This window comes from Oncorhynchus mykiss, chromosome 5, assembly GCF_013265735.2.
Source record: "Oncorhynchus mykiss isolate Arlee chromosome 5, USDA_OmykA_1.1, whole genome shotgun sequence".
In the NCBI taxonomy this organism is placed as follows: domain Eukaryota; kingdom Metazoa; phylum Chordata; class Actinopteri; order Salmoniformes; family Salmonidae; genus Oncorhynchus; species Oncorhynchus mykiss.
The window spans coordinates 26814777-26833730 of record NC_048569.1 but is presented as its reverse complement, the minus strand read 5'-3'; the positions used below and the strand labels follow the sequence as shown (position 1 = coordinate 26833730).

General features: G+C 45.0%; 1 protein-coding gene across 3 annotated transcripts in view; it reads left to right on the top strand.

The window, feature by feature from the left end:
- The window catches only part of LOC110523517 (sarcoplasmic/endoplasmic reticulum calcium ATPase 2), a 44414-nt gene that overhangs the window by 21449 nt on the left and 4011 nt on the right, over positions 1-18954 (top strand). For all 3 annotated transcript variants that reach the window (XR_005051703.1, XM_036977156.1, XM_036977155.1), the window contains exons 6-20: positions 3517-3597; positions 6810-6895; positions 7214-7511; positions 7627-7793; positions 15184-15272; positions 15412-15514; positions 15705-15836; positions 16123-16242; positions 16560-16778; positions 16996-17331; positions 17538-17758; positions 17980-18182; positions 18324-18409; positions 18494-18627; positions 18821-18938. Coding sequence is in view for 2 of the 3 variants with exons in the window: in XM_036977156.1 (XP_036833051.1) it covers positions 3517-3597; positions 6810-6895; positions 7214-7511; positions 7627-7793; positions 15184-15272; positions 15412-15514; positions 15705-15836; positions 16123-16242; positions 16560-16778; positions 16996-17331; positions 17538-17758; positions 17980-18182; positions 18324-18409; positions 18494-18627; positions 18821-18938 (2393 nt within the window). In the remaining variant the exon portion in view is untranslated. The remainder of the gene's footprint in view (positions 1-3516; positions 3598-6809; positions 6896-7213; positions 7512-7626; positions 7794-15183; positions 15273-15411; positions 15515-15704; positions 15837-16122; positions 16243-16559; positions 16779-16995; positions 17332-17537; positions 17759-17979; positions 18183-18323; positions 18410-18493; positions 18628-18820; positions 18939-18954) is intronic.

The following is an 18954-nucleotide window of genomic DNA, read 5'->3' as shown; positions in this document are numbered from 1 at the left end:
GCTTTGATAGCAACGATCCTGTCAAAGACATGCTGTTAGGCTACTTGATGATCAACTTGTCGAATGAAGACCTATTCTTACAAGTGCTCTGCTCTCATTGTATTCAAAAGTAGGTTACTCTACTCCATGACCCTTTTGTGTATTGGGAACGTCGTTCGCTATTAGCTAGTTTTGTTTAGGGGGACTTTGACTGACTTCATAAATTAGTCCACAGGGCGCTTGGGGAAAACTTGTCATTGTATTTCTTTTGATCTACCCTCATCTCGCTCCCTCCTTTCTCTCCTACCAATTCATCTGTCAATCTCCCACCGATTTTATCTGCACTGAACGAAAATATAAATGCAACATGTAAAGTGTTTGTTTCCTGAGCTGAAATAAAAGATCCCAGAAATGTTTCCGTATACACAAGTTATTTCTCAAAAAATGTGTGCACATATTTGTTTACATCCCTGTTAGTGAGCATTTCCCCCATGCCAAGACGATTCATCCACCTGACAGGTGTGGCATATCAAGAAGCTGATTAAATGCATGATCATTACACAGGTGCACTTTGTGCTGGGGACAAAAGGCCACTAAAATGTGCAGTTGTCACACAACACAATGCCACAGATGTCTCAAGTTGAGCGTGCAATTGACATGCTGACTGCAGGAATGTCCACCAGAGCTGTTGCTAGAGGATTTAATGTTAATTTCTCTACCAATTAGCAAACTCCAATGTTTTAGAGCAGCGTTTCCCAAACTTGCTCCTGGGAACCCCAAGGGTGCACGTTTTTGTTTTTTGTGCTAGTGCTACACGGCTGTTTCAAGTAAGGGTATTCCACAGGCCACATCAACAGCCTGGTCAACTCCGTGAAGGAGATGTCGCACTGCATGAGGCAAATGGTGGTCACACCAAATACTGACTGGTTGTCTGATCCACACCCCTATCTTCTAAGGGATCTTTGACTAACCGATGCATATGTATTCCCAGACATGTCAAATCTATAGATTAGGGCCTAATGACTTTTCCAATTGACTGATTTCCTTATGAACCGTAACGTTGTAAGATCTTTGAAGTTGCTGCATGTTGTGTATTATTTTTGTTCAGTATAGTTTGAAGCATGGCGGGTGGCGATGAAGTTTTGACAGCCACCTAGGAAGAAGATGATAGCGCTCCATTCAAAACTTTACAGCTGAAGTTTGTGCATTTTAAGGCTGGGGTTTTATCAGAATGTTTTATAGGGATAAAGCTAGAAATAGGTAGCTGCTCTTCAAGTGTTTTATGTACTCCCTAGCCTCTTGTCCCTATGGTGGCGCTATAGTGAGTTTCTTGTGTATAGAGACAGTGCTGGCTAGGTGGACTCCCCTGTTCCATGAGGGCCATAGCAGAGACTCTTGCCCAGCAGTGTTCACATCTAAACCCCCCACTACTGCACTGTAGAACTGATCAAAATAGTTTTCCCATTTTTGGATATGCCTTTTGCAGGTCTCATGCAATTCGCCTGTCTCTCTTCCCCCCCCCCCTCCTCCTCCTAGCACTGAGGAGGTCCAAGGGTCTGTTTACATGTCTGTCAAAACTCTGTCCTCTGGAGAAGGAATTTGTCAGGGGCTCTTGTTTGTACAGTAGGCCTTTTTTTGTTGTCTGTCTATATAAAGTAGTTTATATTCTGTAAAATTACATCAAAAGAACAAGCCCTTTTTAAATTCTGCTTTCTTAATCAACCTGCCTGAAGCAATTTCTCAATATAATTTGGAATTCCTGTGTTGTTCTTTCAGGCCGACAGTAGGATACGCTGATACCCTCTCAGCCATAGCTAATAAATGTGAAGAGCCTTTAATGAGCTCTTGTGACTGTCTCATTCAGTGGTGTGAATAGTATTTTGGAATTTAAGTTTGACTTTTGTTTTACTGGCAATTACCAAAGCCCTGTGAATGGAAAGAATGACCTACCTTTTATTTTTGTCCCGCGCACTAGTTCAATGGGACATTAATATTGTTTTACATGTCATTTTCTCTCTGCTGTTATCCAGTTTTATTTTTCACGAGCCTACATTCTGCACATTTGAGTGAGCCAGTGTGTGTGTGTCTGGAGAGTTGGATATGCCCTGTGAACAGCATTAGTTTTGACCCTCTTGCTCATGAAGGAACTAATTGAATTTGATAAAGCTGTTCTGTCTTCAGAGGTTTGGACAGCATATTTCACTAACATTTTGAACATCTCATGACCCAATTATGCCTTCAAAATGCCCCATCCTCATGCACCTTATGCCTAATTTGTTTAATGTTTTGTGCTTAATCTGTGAACTACAGGTTAGAATGTAGTCCATTTACCGACGTTATCCTCCTTCAGTATAATCCACCCAACTCAGACCTGCTCTAGTTGTACTTAAAGGAAATGTTCACCCATGTTGAATGTTATATTGTTTTTGTGCGTCTGTGTGATCTATCGATTCCATGGGTCATTTCATGGTTTAATGTGTATCTGAGTTATTGGCGTTCAAGCAGGCAGGAAAGCCGGCCAGTATGACGTAGCACTGTGATAAAGTCGCTGTCACTACACAAAGTTTAATAGGAATATGACTTTTAGATGGCAAAACGTCTGTCATACATCTCAGATTTCAATGCAGGCAGGATGTCATAACTTGGAAGGGTGTCTTCTCTCGAATGAGCCATTGATCATATTTTTGCGATATTCCTAACCTCGTTAAATTAAATTACACATTTCTCAGAGGGGCAAGCACATTTTTCATATTTGTCTGCCTCGTTGGTCCTGGGTGCATTGCAGTTGCCAGAGATATTATAGAAAGGAGATAGGAATCCAATGAATGAAGAAACGTACAACTCCCCACCCAGCAGACTGTCGACCAATCGGGTTCACGTTGTCATTCTGCGTCACACGGTTGCTAAGCCATCGTCACGCAATCCCTTCTCAAAGTCAGTGTAAATGTCGAGAAACGTGCCTGTTTTTCTAGAAAGTGGGTAATATCAGGATTCCAAAGCTATACGATAATCCAGATAGCAAGTACATTTTCTCACACCTTGGAAAAGAGTTGCAATGTTGTACTCCTTGTTTACGCTCAAAATGTGCTGTGCAGCCCTTTTTTTGTGTGACTAGCATGGGCAACGTTTCCCATCTCAAGCATATCTGCTGTTGCGAATGTCAGACTCCACTCTGAGGCAAATCGATCTGCAGGTTGAACATGGTGAGATTGTAGACTCCTAAATTGATAGTGCAGTTTGTTTTGGTGATTTTTATCTATCTACTTTATATTCTGATATTGCCTTATGTATTATTGCGTGTTGCTTCGTTTGCTTGCTAGCACATAGAGAGCATTGCATTGCTTTTTGTAGTCGCAAGAGATGTCACATCAATTTTCCATGTTGCTACCAACTTTATTATAATGCCAAAATGAAACATTTGTTCACAGAAGTGATCACATAAGTGTTATTTAACAATGTAAATTAAAAGAAATGTGTGTTTTGGGGTGTATTTTTCCTTTAATGGTCTCCCTCCATTTTGTTTGTTTTTCTCCACAGTTGGCGATAAAGTTCCTGCAGATATTCGACTCACCTCCATCAAATCCACAACCCTGAGGGTGGACCAGTCCATTCTGACAGGTGAGATCTAGGCTTTGGCCTTGTTTCTTATGTCTATGTATTTCTCATGTTATGCATGATACACTACATGACAGTATGTGAACACCTGTTTGTCGAACATCTCATTCCAGAATGATGGGCATTAATATGGAGTTGGTCCCGCTTTACTGCTATAACAGCCTAAACTCTACTGGGAATGCATTTCACCAGATGCTGTAACATTGCTGCAGTTACTTGCTTACATTCAGCTGCAAGAGTGTTAGTGAGGTCTGGCACTGATTGGGCGTTTAGGCCTGGCTCGCAGTTGGCGTTCCAATTCATCCCAAAGGGATCCCAATCAAGTTCTTCCATACTGATTTCAACAAACCATTTCTTTATGGACCTCGCTTTGTGCACAAGGGGCATTGGCATTCTGAAACCGGAAAGGCCTTCCCCAAACTGTTGCCACAAAGATGGAAACACACAGAATTGTCTAGAATGTCATTGTATGCTGTAGTGCTAAGATATCCCTTCACCGGAAGTAAGTGGCCTAGCCCAAACCATGAAAAACAGCCCCAGACCATTATTCTTCCTCCACCAATCTTTACAGTTGGCACTATGCATGCCACTTCGCGGCTGAGCCGTTGTTGCTCCTAGACGTTTCCACTTCACAATAACAGGACTTTTTGACGGTACCACGTTGAATGTCACAACTCTTCAGTAAGGCCATTCTCCTGACAATGTTTGTCTATGGAGATTGCTCTGTGCTCAATTTTATACACCTGTCAACAATGGTGTGGCTGAAATACCCGAATCCACTAATTGGAAGGGGTGTCCTCTAGAGGTCGATTTAATTAGGGCCGATTTTAAAGTTTTCATAACAATCGGAAATCGGTATGTTTTGACGCCGATTAGGATTTTTTTTAAATATTCTTTTTACAACTTTATTTAACGAGGCAAGTCAGTTAAGAACACAATCTTATTTGTAATGGGGCAGAATTACATATTTTTACCTTGTCAGCTCAGAGATTCAATCTTGCAACCTTACGGTTAACTAGTCCAACGCTCTAACCACCTGCCTCACGAGGAGCCTGCCTGTTACCCGAATGCAGTAGAAGCCAAGGTAAGTTGCTAGCTAGCATTAAACTTATCTTATAAAAAACAATCAATCATAATCACTAGTTATAACTACACATGGTTCAGGATATTACTAGTTTATCTAGCGTGTCCTGCGTTGCATATAATCGATGCGGTGCGCATTCGCGAAAAAGGACTGTCGTTGCTCCAACGTGTACCTAACCATAAACATCAATGCCTTTCTTAAAATCAATACACAGAAGTATATATTTTTAAACCTGCATATTTAGCTAAAAGAAATCCAGGTTAGCAGGCAATATTAACCAGGTGAAATTGTAATTTCTCTTGCGTTCATTGCACACAGAATCAGGGTATATGCAACAGTTTGGGCCGCCTGGCTCATTGCGAACAAATTTGCCAGAATGTTACGTAATTATGACAAAACATTGAAGGTTGTGCAATGTAACAGCAATATTTAGACTTAGGGAAGCCATCAGTTAGATAAAATACGTAACGGTTCCGTATTTCACTGAAAGAATAAATGTTTTGTTTTCGGTATGATTCGACCATATTAATGACCTACCGCTCGTATTTGTGTGTTATGTTATTATTAAGTCTATGATTTGATAGAGCAGTCTGACTGAGCGATGGTAGGCACCAGCAGGCTCGTAAGCATTCATTCAAACAGCACTTTTGTGCGTTTCGCCAGCAGCTCTTCACAATGCTTCAAGCATTGCGCTGTTTATGACTTCAAGCCTATCAACTCCCGAGATTAGGCTGGTGTAAACAATGTGAAATGGCTAGCTAGTTAGCGGGGTGTGCGCTAATAGCGTTTCAAACGTCACTCGCTCTGAGACTTGGAGTAGTTGTTCCCCTTGCTCTGCATGGGTAACGCTGCTTCGAGGGTGACTGTTGTCGACGTGTTCCTGGTTCGAGCCCAGGTAGCGGCGAGGAGAGGGACGGAAGCTATACTGTTACACTGGCAATACTAAAGTGCCTATAAAACATCCAATAGTCAAAGGTATATGAAATGCAAATGGTATAGAGAGAAATAGTCCTATAATTCCTATAATAACTACAACCTAAAACTTCTTACCTGGGAATATTGAAGACTCATGTTAAAAGGAACCACCAGCTTTCATATGTTCTCATGTTCTGAGCAAGGAACTTAAACGTAAGCTTTCTTAAATGGCACATATTGCACCAAATTGAACATGTTTCATTATTTATTTGAGGCTAAATTGATTTAATTGATGTATTATATTAAGTTAAAATAAGGGTTCATTCAGTATGGTTGTAATTGTCATTATTACTAATAAATAAATAAATATCGGCCGATTTAATCGGTAGCGGCTTTTTTTTTGGTCCTCCAATGATCGGTATCGGCGTTGAAAAATCATAATCGGTCGACCTAGTGTCCACATACTTTTGTATATAAAGTGTAGTTTTAAATGTTACTTGTTGTTACTCCTGCGTCCATAAAAGCACCGCAAGGACACAATGTTACAGGGATTTAGAATTTCAATCTTATTAAGCTTTGCTTTATCTTTGTGTATAACTTGTATGTAGTCGCCAGTGTTTGAGTTGGGTTATATGGGCTGATGAATGGGTTGTCACCACTTGAGAATGACCCTGAAACGGTCAGTGTGAGAACAAGAATTTCTGAATGACTCCGTGAACCTTTTATTCAAGATGAAGTCAGCGGTTCTTAATCAACACAGTATGGAGAGGGAGAACAACGATAGACTGAAAGAGGGAGGCAAAGACTGACAGGGAGAGAGCGATATGGATGAGAGCGAAGAGCGTTACGAGATGAAGCTAGTCCTGAAACCCCTGTCTTGCTCCACTGCCTTAATTGGTAGAGTTTGGTATTTCAGCTGCTTTTCCCTCCTCCCATTCATGGCTCTAATCTGTCAAAAACAGTCTCTCAGCCTATCAGAACAGTGCAGAGCTTGCTCAGCTGATTACCCACTAGGCCTTGCATCCCCCTGCAGTGCAGACTCATGAGTGTGAAAGTCCCCTTGGATGCCGCATTTTGTAATTGGCAGCCCTGCTCAGTCAGCTGTGAAGTCAATCCACACCCATCTTCCCCAAAATGTCAACCCATCACCACTTTGCTCCGTGTAAGGGCTGCGTTGTTTGATCGTCCTCATCCGTCTCTTTCTCTCCTCCGGCAGGGGAGTCTGTCTCTGTGATCAAGCACACTGACCCGGTGCCTGACCCCCGGGCTGTCAACCAGGACAAGAAGAACATGCTCTTCTGTGTGAGTAACTAGAAAACCATTAAAGACCTCTCTCCCCTTCCCCTTGCATCTTCTATTGTCTCTTCAGTACATGATCCTCTTCCCTGTTTAGCCAACCCAATAATTATAATCTCCTTTTCTCCACTTATCATCTCCGTTACATGTTCCTCTCTGGGATTTTAATGTCAGACCTCTTATCCTTAACCTCTCGTCTTCTTCTCCAGTTTTTTTACTGTTCCTCCACCACTTGTTCTGTTGCCCAGTGTGTTTCAGGTTTCCCCAGTGTTTCCTCAGCAGTGTACACCTGTTGTCTCACCACCTCTCCTCTCTCCTCCACAGGGCACCAACATAGCAGCGGGTAAGGCAGTGGGTGTTGTGATGGCCACAGGCGTCAACACGGAGATTGGCAAGATCCGTGATGAGATGGCGTCCACGGAGCAGGAGCGTACGCCTCTGCAGCAGAAGCTGGATGAGTTCGGGGAGCAGCTGTCCAAGGTCATCTCCCTGATCTGCATTGCTGTGTGGCTCATCAACATTGGCCACTTCAGTGACCCCGTCCACGGAGGCTCCTGGATCCGTGGCGCTGTGTACTACTTCAAGATTGCTGTGGCCCTGGCCGTGGCCGCCATCCCAGAGGGTGAGTCACTAGGAGAGTGGGAGTGAGGGGAAGCAGTCTATAATATATTGAAAGCAATACATTGGGCTCCAGCATAGTGAGTATGTCTAACCCCCTCTCCATCTCTTTTTACTAGGTCTGCCCGCTGTCATCACCACCTGTCTGGCTCTAGGAACCCGCCGCATGGCCAAGAAGAACGCCATCGTCCGCAGCCTGCCCTCTGTGGAGACCCTGGGCTGCACCTCCGTCATCTGCTCCGATAAGACCGGCACCCTCACCACCAACCAGATGTCTGTCTGCAGGGTGAGTCCCCGTCCCCAGAGCACCATGGGGATTTAGTAGGAATGGCTGATGTTTAGTATTATGGTTATGTCCAACGCTCAGGGTATTGAAACTAACATGACCTTTGTAGTGAAAAATATTCTTACCTAAATCAATGATTCTAGCTTTGTTTGTGTGCTACTGCTTGGAAACACGTTTACCATGGAGGATCCTGGGAAAGTGTCAATCCAGATATGAGACCCAGCCGCGGGGTCCAGCTGAGCCAAACAGAGCCTACATCAGCCTGTTCCACATTAGCATATTTAACCAGGTGGAGTTTTAGGGCTGTCTGAGCTCAACTTTATTAGCCTCTGCTAGTTTATGTAGCTACATACCTGCCTAAGGAGAAGGCTATATTCTTGCCAACCATGAACAATCCATTCCAGTGAGTACTTTGCCACTGATTTGGCAGCAGAACTCACCTGGCAATAAAGCAGTCTTGACAGCATCTACTGACAGTGTGGATTTATCCACAGGGTATTGTAGAGGTTGAAAGGCAAAGCAGTATAATGAATGATTCATTTATTTGCTATCATGGTTTAAATTAGATTGGGAAGTGATGGATATGAAATTGTTGTTCCCATATTGAATTGCATCATATTAGATTGATTATATGCATCCGCCGAACACTTTATGCCAGGGGTAGGAGATTAGATTCAGCCGCGGGCCGATGTTTGTCAGAGCGGATGGTCGGCAGACAGGAATGTAAATTAGTTTGTGCACTGCAAATGCAGTGAAATGAAAATAACAATTTCATACCTTTATTACATTGAGACACGATCACTTCTCTTCTTTTTCCCCCATTGGAACAGACTTCCAAAACTGAACAAATGTTTAGAGGAGTTCCTGGTGATTTTAGTCTCCCCTCCCCCTCTTCACTGCCCTCAGATTGGTGATGAGTGACACGCGTTCATCCATATTTAAGGGGATGGGCAACAGGTGGTCTACCTGTTACTGACCCCCTGAATATGGACCATTATGCATTACCACTCCCAAGTCTCTTTCCCCCATGGTCTCTTCCACTGCATCACTCCTGTGTCATTTCTATCTTCCTTTCTTCCTGCCTTCTTCTACTATTCTCACATTTCATTCATTCTCTTCATTATTCTCCCTCATCTCTCTTTCTCTTGTGTTGTTTTTGAGGGCCTCTGCTGAGAGGGTCTCTGCAGGCAAACACAGCACAAGGCACTGCACGCACCACATTACACAATACATCTCCACGCAACACTGCCCAGCATAATCAAAACAGCACAGGATAACATGGCAGCATGGTTCAGTTCTTGCAATAGAGGGGAGAGATTGGAAGCAGCATCGTGTTTAAAGATTTCAAAGAAATAGTTTTCCAATGCAAAACTTGCTGGCATATATATATACTTCTGAACTATTCCTGTACCAATCCTGCAATATCAGAATCTGAAATTTGGCTGCTGTGTAAGAAGCGTAGCCCTAAAAGCGTAGCTCTCTAGCCTGCTTGAGTAGAGGAATGTTTTTCTTAATTCATTGTGCTTTTGGTAAAGCATCCCTGACGTCACAGCTCTTTGAAGTCTACTGTGCCGCAGGAGGGGAGAAGGGAAAGACGACACCGGTTCATACTTTCATTTGAATATTTCTCTCCATCTTGCCTTGCTTCTCTGCAGAGCCGGCACCAGGAGATTAGTCTCACTCTGTCTGTGTGTCTGTGGAGGCGGCTTGCTTGCCCTCTTATTCACTTTCTCTCACTCACATGCTCCCACTTTTTCTCACGCTCTCCATCTCCCTTTATTTTTATTTTTTTTAGTTTTTGCGCCTCTAACCCTATCCCTGTCTGCTTCTTCTCTCCGGTCTCCTCTAACCCTATCCCTGTCTGCTTCTTCTCTCCGGTCTCCTCTAACCCTATCCCTGTCTGTTTCTTCTCTCCGGTCTCCTCTAACCCTATCCCTGTCTGTTTCTTCTCTCCGGTCTCCTCTAACCCTATCCCTGTCTGTTTCTTCTCTCCGGTCTCCTCTAACCCTGTCCCTGTCTGCTGCTTCTCTCCGGTCTCCTCTAACCCTATCCCTGTCTGCTGCTTCTCTCCGGTCTCCTCTAACCCTATCCCTGTCTGCTGCTTCTCTCCGGTCTCCTCTAACCCTATCCCTGTCTGCTGCTTCTCTCCGGTCTCCTCTAACCCTATCCCTGTCTGCTGCTTCTCTCCGGTCTCCTCTAACCCTATCCCTGTCTGCTGCTTCTCTCCGGTCTCCTCTAACCCTATCCCTGTCTGCTGCTTCTCTCCGGTCTCCTCTAACCCTATCCCTGTCTGCTTCTTCTCTCCGGTCTCCTCTAACCCTATCCCTGTCTGCTGCTTCTCTCCGGTCTCCTCTAACCCTATCCCTGTCTGCTTCTTCTCTCCGGTCTCCTCTAACCCTATCCCTGTCTGCTGCTTCTCTCCGGTCTCCTCTAACCCTATCCCTGTCTGCTGCTTCTCTCCGGTCTCCTCTAACCCTATCCCTGTCTGCTGCTTCTCTCCGGTCTCCTCTAACCCTGTCCCTGTCTGCTGCTTCTCTCCGGTCTCCTCTAACCCTATCCCTGTCTGCTGCTTCTCTCCGGTCTCCTCTAACCCTGTCCCTGTCTGCTGCTTCTCTCCGGTCTCCTCTAACCCTATCCCTGTCTGCTTCTTCTCTCCGGTCTCCTCTAACCCTATCCCTGTCTGCTGCTTCTCTCCGGTCTCCTCTAACCCTATCCCTGTTCATTATGGAGAAATTATATTCTCCCGCTCTTCCGTCACATTGTGTTGGCTCCCATTCATTTACAGACAGATTACATCCACACATTCATCCCAGCATGGATATGCATTAGTACCTTTGTCTAGAATACATCTCCAGGAGATCCACAGCCACCAGTTGTAAAGTGTGCTTAATCCTTAGTGTTTTTGTTCCCAGGTACAGTAGCAATTATTTCATTAATTTGCCTAAGTAAAGCTGGTATGGTTTATCAGTGCTCTATTGGTATTGTAGTTGTCTGATGTGCTGCACCCTACTTGGTAGGCTGTGCTTCTACTGCATGTAGATCAGTGGGCTCCAATCAAATGTTATTGGTCACATGTGACAAATACAACCAGTATAGACTTTACAGTGAAATGCTTGCTTATGAGCCCGTTCACAAAAATGCAGATAATAACTAAGAAATATTTGCTAAGTAGAAAAGGAGATAACAATAAAAAACATACATTTTGGGTGGCAGGTAGCCTAGTAGTTAAGAGTTTTGGGCCAGTAACCGAAAGGTTGCTAGATCGAATCCTCAAGCTGACAAGGTTCAGGGACAAAATGTCAGATTTTTACAAGGTAGTTAACCCACTGTTCCTAGGCTGTCATTGTAAATAAGAATTTGTTCTTAACTGACTTGCCTTGTTAAATAAAAAAATCAGGCACGGGTTACCAGTACTGAGTCGATGTGCAGGACTACACGGTAGTGGTAATTGAGGTTATACAGTACCAGTCAAAAGGGTTTTTCTTTATATTTTCTACATCGTAGAATAATCGTGAAGACATCAACTATGAAATAACACAAGGAATCATGTAGTAACCAAAAAAGTGTTAAACAAATCAAAATATATTAAGCTGGGTTTCTGTGTAGCACTTTGACATTGGCTTATGTAAAACGGGCTTTATAAATACATTTGATTTTGTTTCACTTTTTTGGTTACTAATTGATTCCATATGTGTTCATTCATAGTTTTGATGTCTTTACTATTCTACAATGTAGAAAATAGTACAAAATATTGAAAAACCTTGAAGGCGTAAATGTCCATTTTTGACTGGTACTGTACATGTAGTTAGCGGTAAAAGTAACTAGTAAATCAGGATGTATAATAACCAGAGTAGTAGCAGGGTATGTGAAGTGTCAGTGTATTTTGTGAGTGTGTGGTTAGTTAAGTGAGTGTGCATAGAGCCAGTGTATTAGGATAAATAAATGATAAAGGAGGTCAGTGTAAATAGTCAGGGTAGCTATTTTACTAACTGTTCAGCAGCCTTATGGCATGGTAGTAGAAGTTGTTCAGGAGCCTTTTGGTCCCAGACTTGGTGCTCCAGTAACACTTGAGTTTCCATACCAAGCTGTCATGCAACCAGTCAAAATGCTCTCAATGGTGCAGGTGTAGAACTTTTTGAGGATCTGAGGGCCCGTGCCAAATATTTTCAGCCTCCTGAGGGAGAAGAGGCGTTGTCCTACCCTCTTCAATACTGTGATGTGTTTGGACCATGATAGGTCCTTAGTGACGTGGACACCGAGGAACTTGAAGCTCTCACTCCACTACAGCCTTGTCGATGTGGTGGGTGTGTGTTCGGCCCTCCGTTTCATTCCTACGATAAGCTCCTTTGTCTTGCCCACGTTGAGGGAGTGGTTGTCACACTGCCAGGTCTCTGACCTCTTCCCTATAGGCTGTCTCATTGTCGACAGTGATCAGGCCTACCACCTTTCTGTCGGCGGCAAATTTCATGGTCGTGTTGGATATGTGCACGGCCACACAGTCATGGGTGAATTGGGTGGGACTGAGCACGCACCCCTAAGGGGCCCCCGTGTTGAGGGTCAGCATGGCGGATGTGTTGTTGCCTACCCTTACCACCTGGGGGGGTCTGTCAGGAAGTCCAGGATCTAGCTGCAGAGGAAGGTGTTCAGTCCCAGGGTCGTTAGTTTAGGGATGAGCTTGAAAGACACACATAGTGTTGAACGCTGAGCTGTAGTCAATGAACAGCTTTCTCACGTAGATGTTCCCTTTTGTGTAGAGAGATTGCGTCGTCTGTCGATCTGTTGGGGCGGTATGTGAGTTGGTCCAGGGTTTCTGGGATGATGGGTGTTTGAGCCATGAGCAGCCTTTCAAAGCATTTCATGGCTACAGATGTGACTGCTGCGCTGCGGTTGTCATTTATACAGGTTCACTTGGTGTTCTTGGGTACAGGTACTATGGTGGTTTCCTTGAAACTTGTAGGTATTACAGACTGGGTCAGGAAGAGGTTGAAAAATGTCAGTGAAGATACTTGTCAGCTGATCAGCACATGCTCCGAGTACCTGTCCTGGTAATCCGTCTGGCCCTGTGGCCTTGTGAATGTTAGCCTGTTTAAAGGTCATACTCACGTTGGCCACAGAGAGCGTGATCATACAGTCGTCCGGAACAGCTGTTGCACTCACGCATGGTTCAATGTTGCTTGCCTCAAAGCGAGCATAAAGGCATTCAAATTGTTTGCTAGGCTCTCGTCACTGGGCAGCTCATGGCCGGGTTTCCCGTTTTTTTTTTTTGTCTGTGATAGTTTGCAAGCCTTGCCACATCCGATGAGCGTCAGAGACGGTGTAGTAGGATTCGGTTTTAGTCATGTGTTGACACTTTGCCTGTTTGACGGTTTCTTATATGCGTCCGGATTAGTGTCCCTCTTGCCCACTGAGGGAGAAGTTGTTGTCCTGGCATCACATGGCCAGGTCTCAGACCTCCCTATAGGCTGTCTCGAGCGGCAGCTCTAGCTTTTAGTTCAATGTGGATGCTGCCTGTAATTCATGGCTTCTATTTGTGATATGTACGTACGGTTACTGTAGGACGATGTCGTCAATGCACTTATTAATGAATTTTATTGTAAGCAGGAATCGGAAGGCTAGAGTTATGGTCAAATTTGCCAAATGGAGGGTGAGCCTTGTATACGTCTCTAGGTGACATGCTGGTAGAAATGAGGTAAAACAGATTTCAGTTTTCTTACATTAAAATCAGCAGCCACTAGGAGCGCAGCCACTGGATAAGCATTTTCTTATTTGCTTATGACTCCTATACAGCTCGTTGAGTGCGGTCTTAGTGCCAGCATCAGTTTTCAGTTTGTGGTAGTAAATGGACACCTGTGAATTATTATTATTTTGTATGGTTTGTTTTACAGCTTATCATGAGCTATTCTAACTAAAGCGAGCAGGACCTTGAGACTTCCTTAATATCAGAGATTGCTCACCAGCTGTTGACAGTCTCACCCAGTTCTGAATGTCCCGTTGATAGGATAGTCTCGATCAGAGCTCGTCCAGTTTATTCTCCAGCGACTGTTTATTCGCCAATAGAAGGGTAGAGACTATTTTATTCTCACTGCCGTAGTCTAATCAAGGTGCCTCTATATCTTCGCCTTCTATGAGTGTCGGGAATTTGGGTCAGGTACGGAATAATCGATGTCTTTTGCCTCCGACTCATTGAAGTAAAGTCCTCATCCAAATCAAGGTTAGTGATAGCAGTTCTGATGTCCAAAAGCTCTTGTCGATCATAGGAAATGATGGCGGAAACATTATTTAGAAAAAAAGTTACTATTGGCTTCCAAAAATACAATTGGTCTGGTGCCCATAAAATGGCCGCTTTCTGAATCATCGGCATACAGTGTTAGGGTGATTTAGGGGATCTAGAGAACTGACGGTTGTGTAAAGCCTGTCGCATGCTTCCCAGTCTAAACAATTCGTGCAAATTGTGACGTTTTTGTCCATTTTGGTGTTCGGCAGGGTTTTTTTGGGGCTGTGGTTGGTCAACTCCTGATAGCAGTGTGTCGTGGAAATTCTGCACTGGGAGAGACTGTCATTTCTTCAAACAATCATCTTTATTTAATATCGATTCATTAATGCAATAATGAAACCGTCAGCCCAACAGCCTTGACTGTTAGGCTGATAGCCTCCCAAACAAGGAGAAACACATCTCATATAGGACACTAAGAATGCTTAGTTCCACCCCTCTCAGGCAGCTCAAAGAGTATCATAAGCCACTTTGGATGAATCTTGTCGTTAACAACACATGGTGTTATCACCCCCAACCCTGGCTTAATTTCCCTGATACCAGGATGTCTAGGAACTCTTTGTCCAGTCCATCTCTTCCCCAGTTACAACCACCCCACATCCTGTCCATGGAATACTTCTCCCTCAGTGCACCACTGATCATAGAATGGTATGTGGCTGTAAAGTTATCACCCTCTAGTAAAACCCATTTCCTCGACGCCCAGACGAGCTGCAGGAAGCTAGACTGGACACCATAAAAACCCAGCCTTAGACGACCAGTCTTACTTTAGTTAAATATATAATCGTTCACTATTAATATAAAATAAATCAGGTAAGTATGTCATTTTTCTATCACAAGTGGCTACTGGACAGGATTCTTTAATGAAAGGCATTTTAGGGAAGTATGCGAGGCACAGACGACTGAACGAGCCTAGTATGCGAGGCACAGACGACTGAACGAGCCTAGTATGCGAGGCACAGACGACTGAACGAGCCTAGTATGCGAGGCACAGACGACTGAACGAGCCTAGTATGCGATGCACAGACGACTGAACGAGCCTAGTATGCGAGCGCCTTGCATCCATAAGGAAACAGATTTGTGTGTGTGACCTGACACGTTTTCTACCCGTATGTGTTCTAGATGTTCGTTATTGACCAGGCGGCGGGCGATAGCTGCTCCCTGAAGGAGTTCACAATCACTGGCTCCACATACGCCCCTGAGGGACAAGTGTGAGTAGAGACCACATACATAACGAACACACACTCGTGCACACACAATGAAACACACACGTGTAGTCATTATCAATACACCACAACATACCTGAGCTCACTGTTCCCCATTTTTCATGGCTGTTGTCTTTTATTCCAGGTACCATGATGGTAAACCAGTCAAGTCCTCCCAGTATGATGGCTTAGTTGAGATGGCTTCCATCTGTGCCTTATGTAACGACTCCTCCCTGGATTACAATGAGGTTTATGTCCTTTATAACCTTCACTGTTATGTTCCTGCTGGTCGAAAAGGCCTGTCACATAAGCCTTTATCAGTGGTTCATTTATTATTTTGAGTATCAGTAGTCTTCTCCATTATGTTGTGGATAAACTGTTTTTTTTTGGTCGTTTATTGCTAATATCTGTGTGTGTGTGCGTGCGTTTTCTCCACAGATTAAAGGTGTGTATGAGAAGGTTGGCGAGGCTACAGAGACTGCCCTCACCTGCCTGGTGGAGAAGATGAACGTGTTTGACACCGATGTCAAGGGCCTGTCCAAGATCGAGAGAGCCAATGCCTGCAACTCTGTAAGCCACCGGCAGCTACTCTCTTAATCCCAACATGATTCTCCTGTCAAACTATTATAAAACTGTGTGTTGGTCACAAATGTCAACCTATTACCTTTTATTGTGCACTACGTTTGACCTGGGCCCTATGGGTCCTGGGTGGTCAAAAGTAGTGCACTATAAAGGGAATAGGGTGCCATTTAGGACTTATGCTGAGTGTAGTCCAATTCCATCAGACATCCACAGGTTGTTGTTCCACTCCTTGTTAAGGATGTGTTGGTGTGTGTTTCTTCACTGTGTGGTACAGGTGATCAAGCAGCTGATGAAGAAGGAGTTCACCCTGGAGTTCTCCAGAGACAGGAAGTCAATGTCTGTGTACTGCACACCCAACAAGGCCCACTCCTCCATTGGCAAGATGTTTGTTAAGGTAATTATTAGCATTCATCTACAGTATTTCTCGGCTTGTAGACCATATGGACACCTGAGAAATGCCTTATATAGTGCGCTACTTTTGACCAGGGCCCAGTAGGGCACTATATAGGGAATAGGGTGTCATTTTGGACATGGTTCTAGATGCCGCTTCATAATAACTATGATACATTATAGGATTTTGATACATGTGTTTGTGTACTTTAAGAACCGGTGTCATTTTGTAGTTGTAATGTACAGTATGTAGGAAATGAGCAGAGGATAATGTTTTATTTCCTCTGGTTTGAGTTCCTGTCTCTGTCCCTCACTCTCCAGGGTGCCCCAGAAGGAGTGCTTGACAGGTGCACTCACATCCGTGTGGGCGGGAACAAGGTGCCCCTGACCCCGGGCATCAAGGACAAGGTATTGTCGGTGATCAGGGAGTACGGGACGGGGCGTGACACACTGCGCTGCCTGGCCCTGGCCACAAAGGACAACCCTATTGCCAAAGAGGACATGGTGCTGGAAGACTCAAACCGCTTTATTGAATACGAGGTGAGGAAGTGGGGGTCATAATGCAGTAAGAGTGACAGAAATAGCAGAGCATTTATTCAGAGAACGTATGTATTTTCAGACACCTTAAATACTTGGGCTTACTGTATAGAAGTAACATGATGAGGCTGAAAAAATAAGTGTATATTGCAAAAACAAAATATTTCGATCATACGGATGAGGCCAAATCCAGGACTCTGGTCTGACTCTCTCTCCCCAGATGGACCTGACGTTCGTGGGTTGCGTGGGCATGCTGGACCCTCCCAGGGCAGAGGTTGCCGCCTCCATCAAGCTGTGCCGCCTGGCCGGCATCCGCGTCATCATGATCACCGGCGACAACAAAGGCACAGCCATTGCCATCTGCCGCCGCATCGGTATCTTTAGTGACAAAGACGATGTCTCCTCCATGGCCTTCACCGGCCGCGAGTTTGACGACTTGTCGCCGGCTGCCCAGAGAGACGCGGTGGTCAATGCACGCTGCTTTGCCCGTGTGGAGCCGTCCCACAAGTCCAAGATTGTGGAGTTCCTACAGTCCATGGACGAGATCACGGCCATGGTGAGTGAGACAAGGTCCTCCTGAGACCTGCCTCATCAGTTTCTGTGCAGCGTTGAGCTGAAACTACACTTTGTGGTTCGGCTTTCATGATGAGCCCTCAGCATGTCTTGTAACCTCTAATCCATATGTGATTAGTCTAAAAGCTTTAAAGCTATCCTGTAGAAAAGTAGATGGCTAACCACGCCCTGTCCTTTCTCCATGACCAGACTGGTGATGGTGTGAATGACGCCCCTGCTTTAAAGAAGGCAGAGATTGGCATCGCCATGGGTTCAGGCACGGCTGTAGCTAAGTCAGCCTCTGAGATGGTCCTGGCTGATGACAACTTCTCTACCATCGTGGCGGCTGTGGAGGAGGGCAGGGCCATCTACAACAACATGAAGCAGTTCATCCGTTATCTCATCTCCTCCAACGTGGGAGAGGTCGTCTGGTAAGGATCACAGCTTTGTCCCAAATGGCTCCGTATTTCCAGTTAAAGCTCACTACTTTTGACCCGATAGGGTCTGAGGTCAATAGTTGTGCACTATATAGGGACTGGTTGTCATTTATCACAACCCCACATCCCTCAGTAAGAAAATCAACAAATAGATGTCAGTTCCAGGGTTAACAAGCCTTCATCCTCACGTAAATATTATTCTACCATTCCTACAGCATCTTCCTGACGGCTGCTCTAGGCTTCCCCGAGGCTCTGATCCCTGTCCAGCTGCTGTGGGTTAACCTGGTGACGGACGGCCTCCCGGCCACTGCCCTGGGCTTCAACCCCCCTGACCTGGACATCATGAACAAGGTCCCCCGCAACGCCCGCGAGCCCCTCATCTCTGGATGGCTCTTTTTCAGATACCTCGCCATCGGATGTGAGTTCACTTGCCCTCTGTGGAGAAAAAACATTCACAAAATTGAAATATGGCTTAAAACTATGGCTTAGTTGAACAAGTGTTTAGGCTGTTGTGTGTATCCAGATAGCCATGTGTGACTCCTGTGCTCTGCCTCTTCAGGCTATGTGGGTGTGGCTACAGTCGGTGCTGCTACCTGGTGGTTCGTCGCTGCTGAGGACGGACCCAGGATCACCTTTTACCAACTGGTAGGAGAACACTGCCAATTTAACGCACACACACACACTCAAACGCATAGACTTACTGAGCTTGTTTTTCTCCTCTGCCCACAGAGCCACTTCCTGCAGTGTGGTCCCGACAACCCAGAGTTTGATGGTTTGAAGTGTGAGCTGTTTGAGTCCCCCTACCCCATGACCATGGCCCTGTCTGTGCTTGTCACCATTGAGATGTGCAACGCCCTCAACAGGTCAGACTATGCCGCTACGTCTTTCGCGTTACCTCTCTCTTTTTGAAGTTCCTCCACTGTTGCTTTAGGCTTGACACTAGTAGCATAATGTTGTGAGATTAATCTGGTACACATGGTCAAATGATGGGCAAATGGCTCCCAAATAGGTTTTCAATCAGTGACTTAACCCAGTTGTTCTCTCTGTTTCCCTCAGTGTGTCAGAGAACCAGTCCCTGCTGCGTATGCCCCCCTGGGAGAACGTGTGGCTGCTGGGAGCCATCTGCCTCTCCATGTCCCTGCATTTCCTTATCCTCTACGTGGAGCCCCTGCCGGTGAGGACTACCTGCA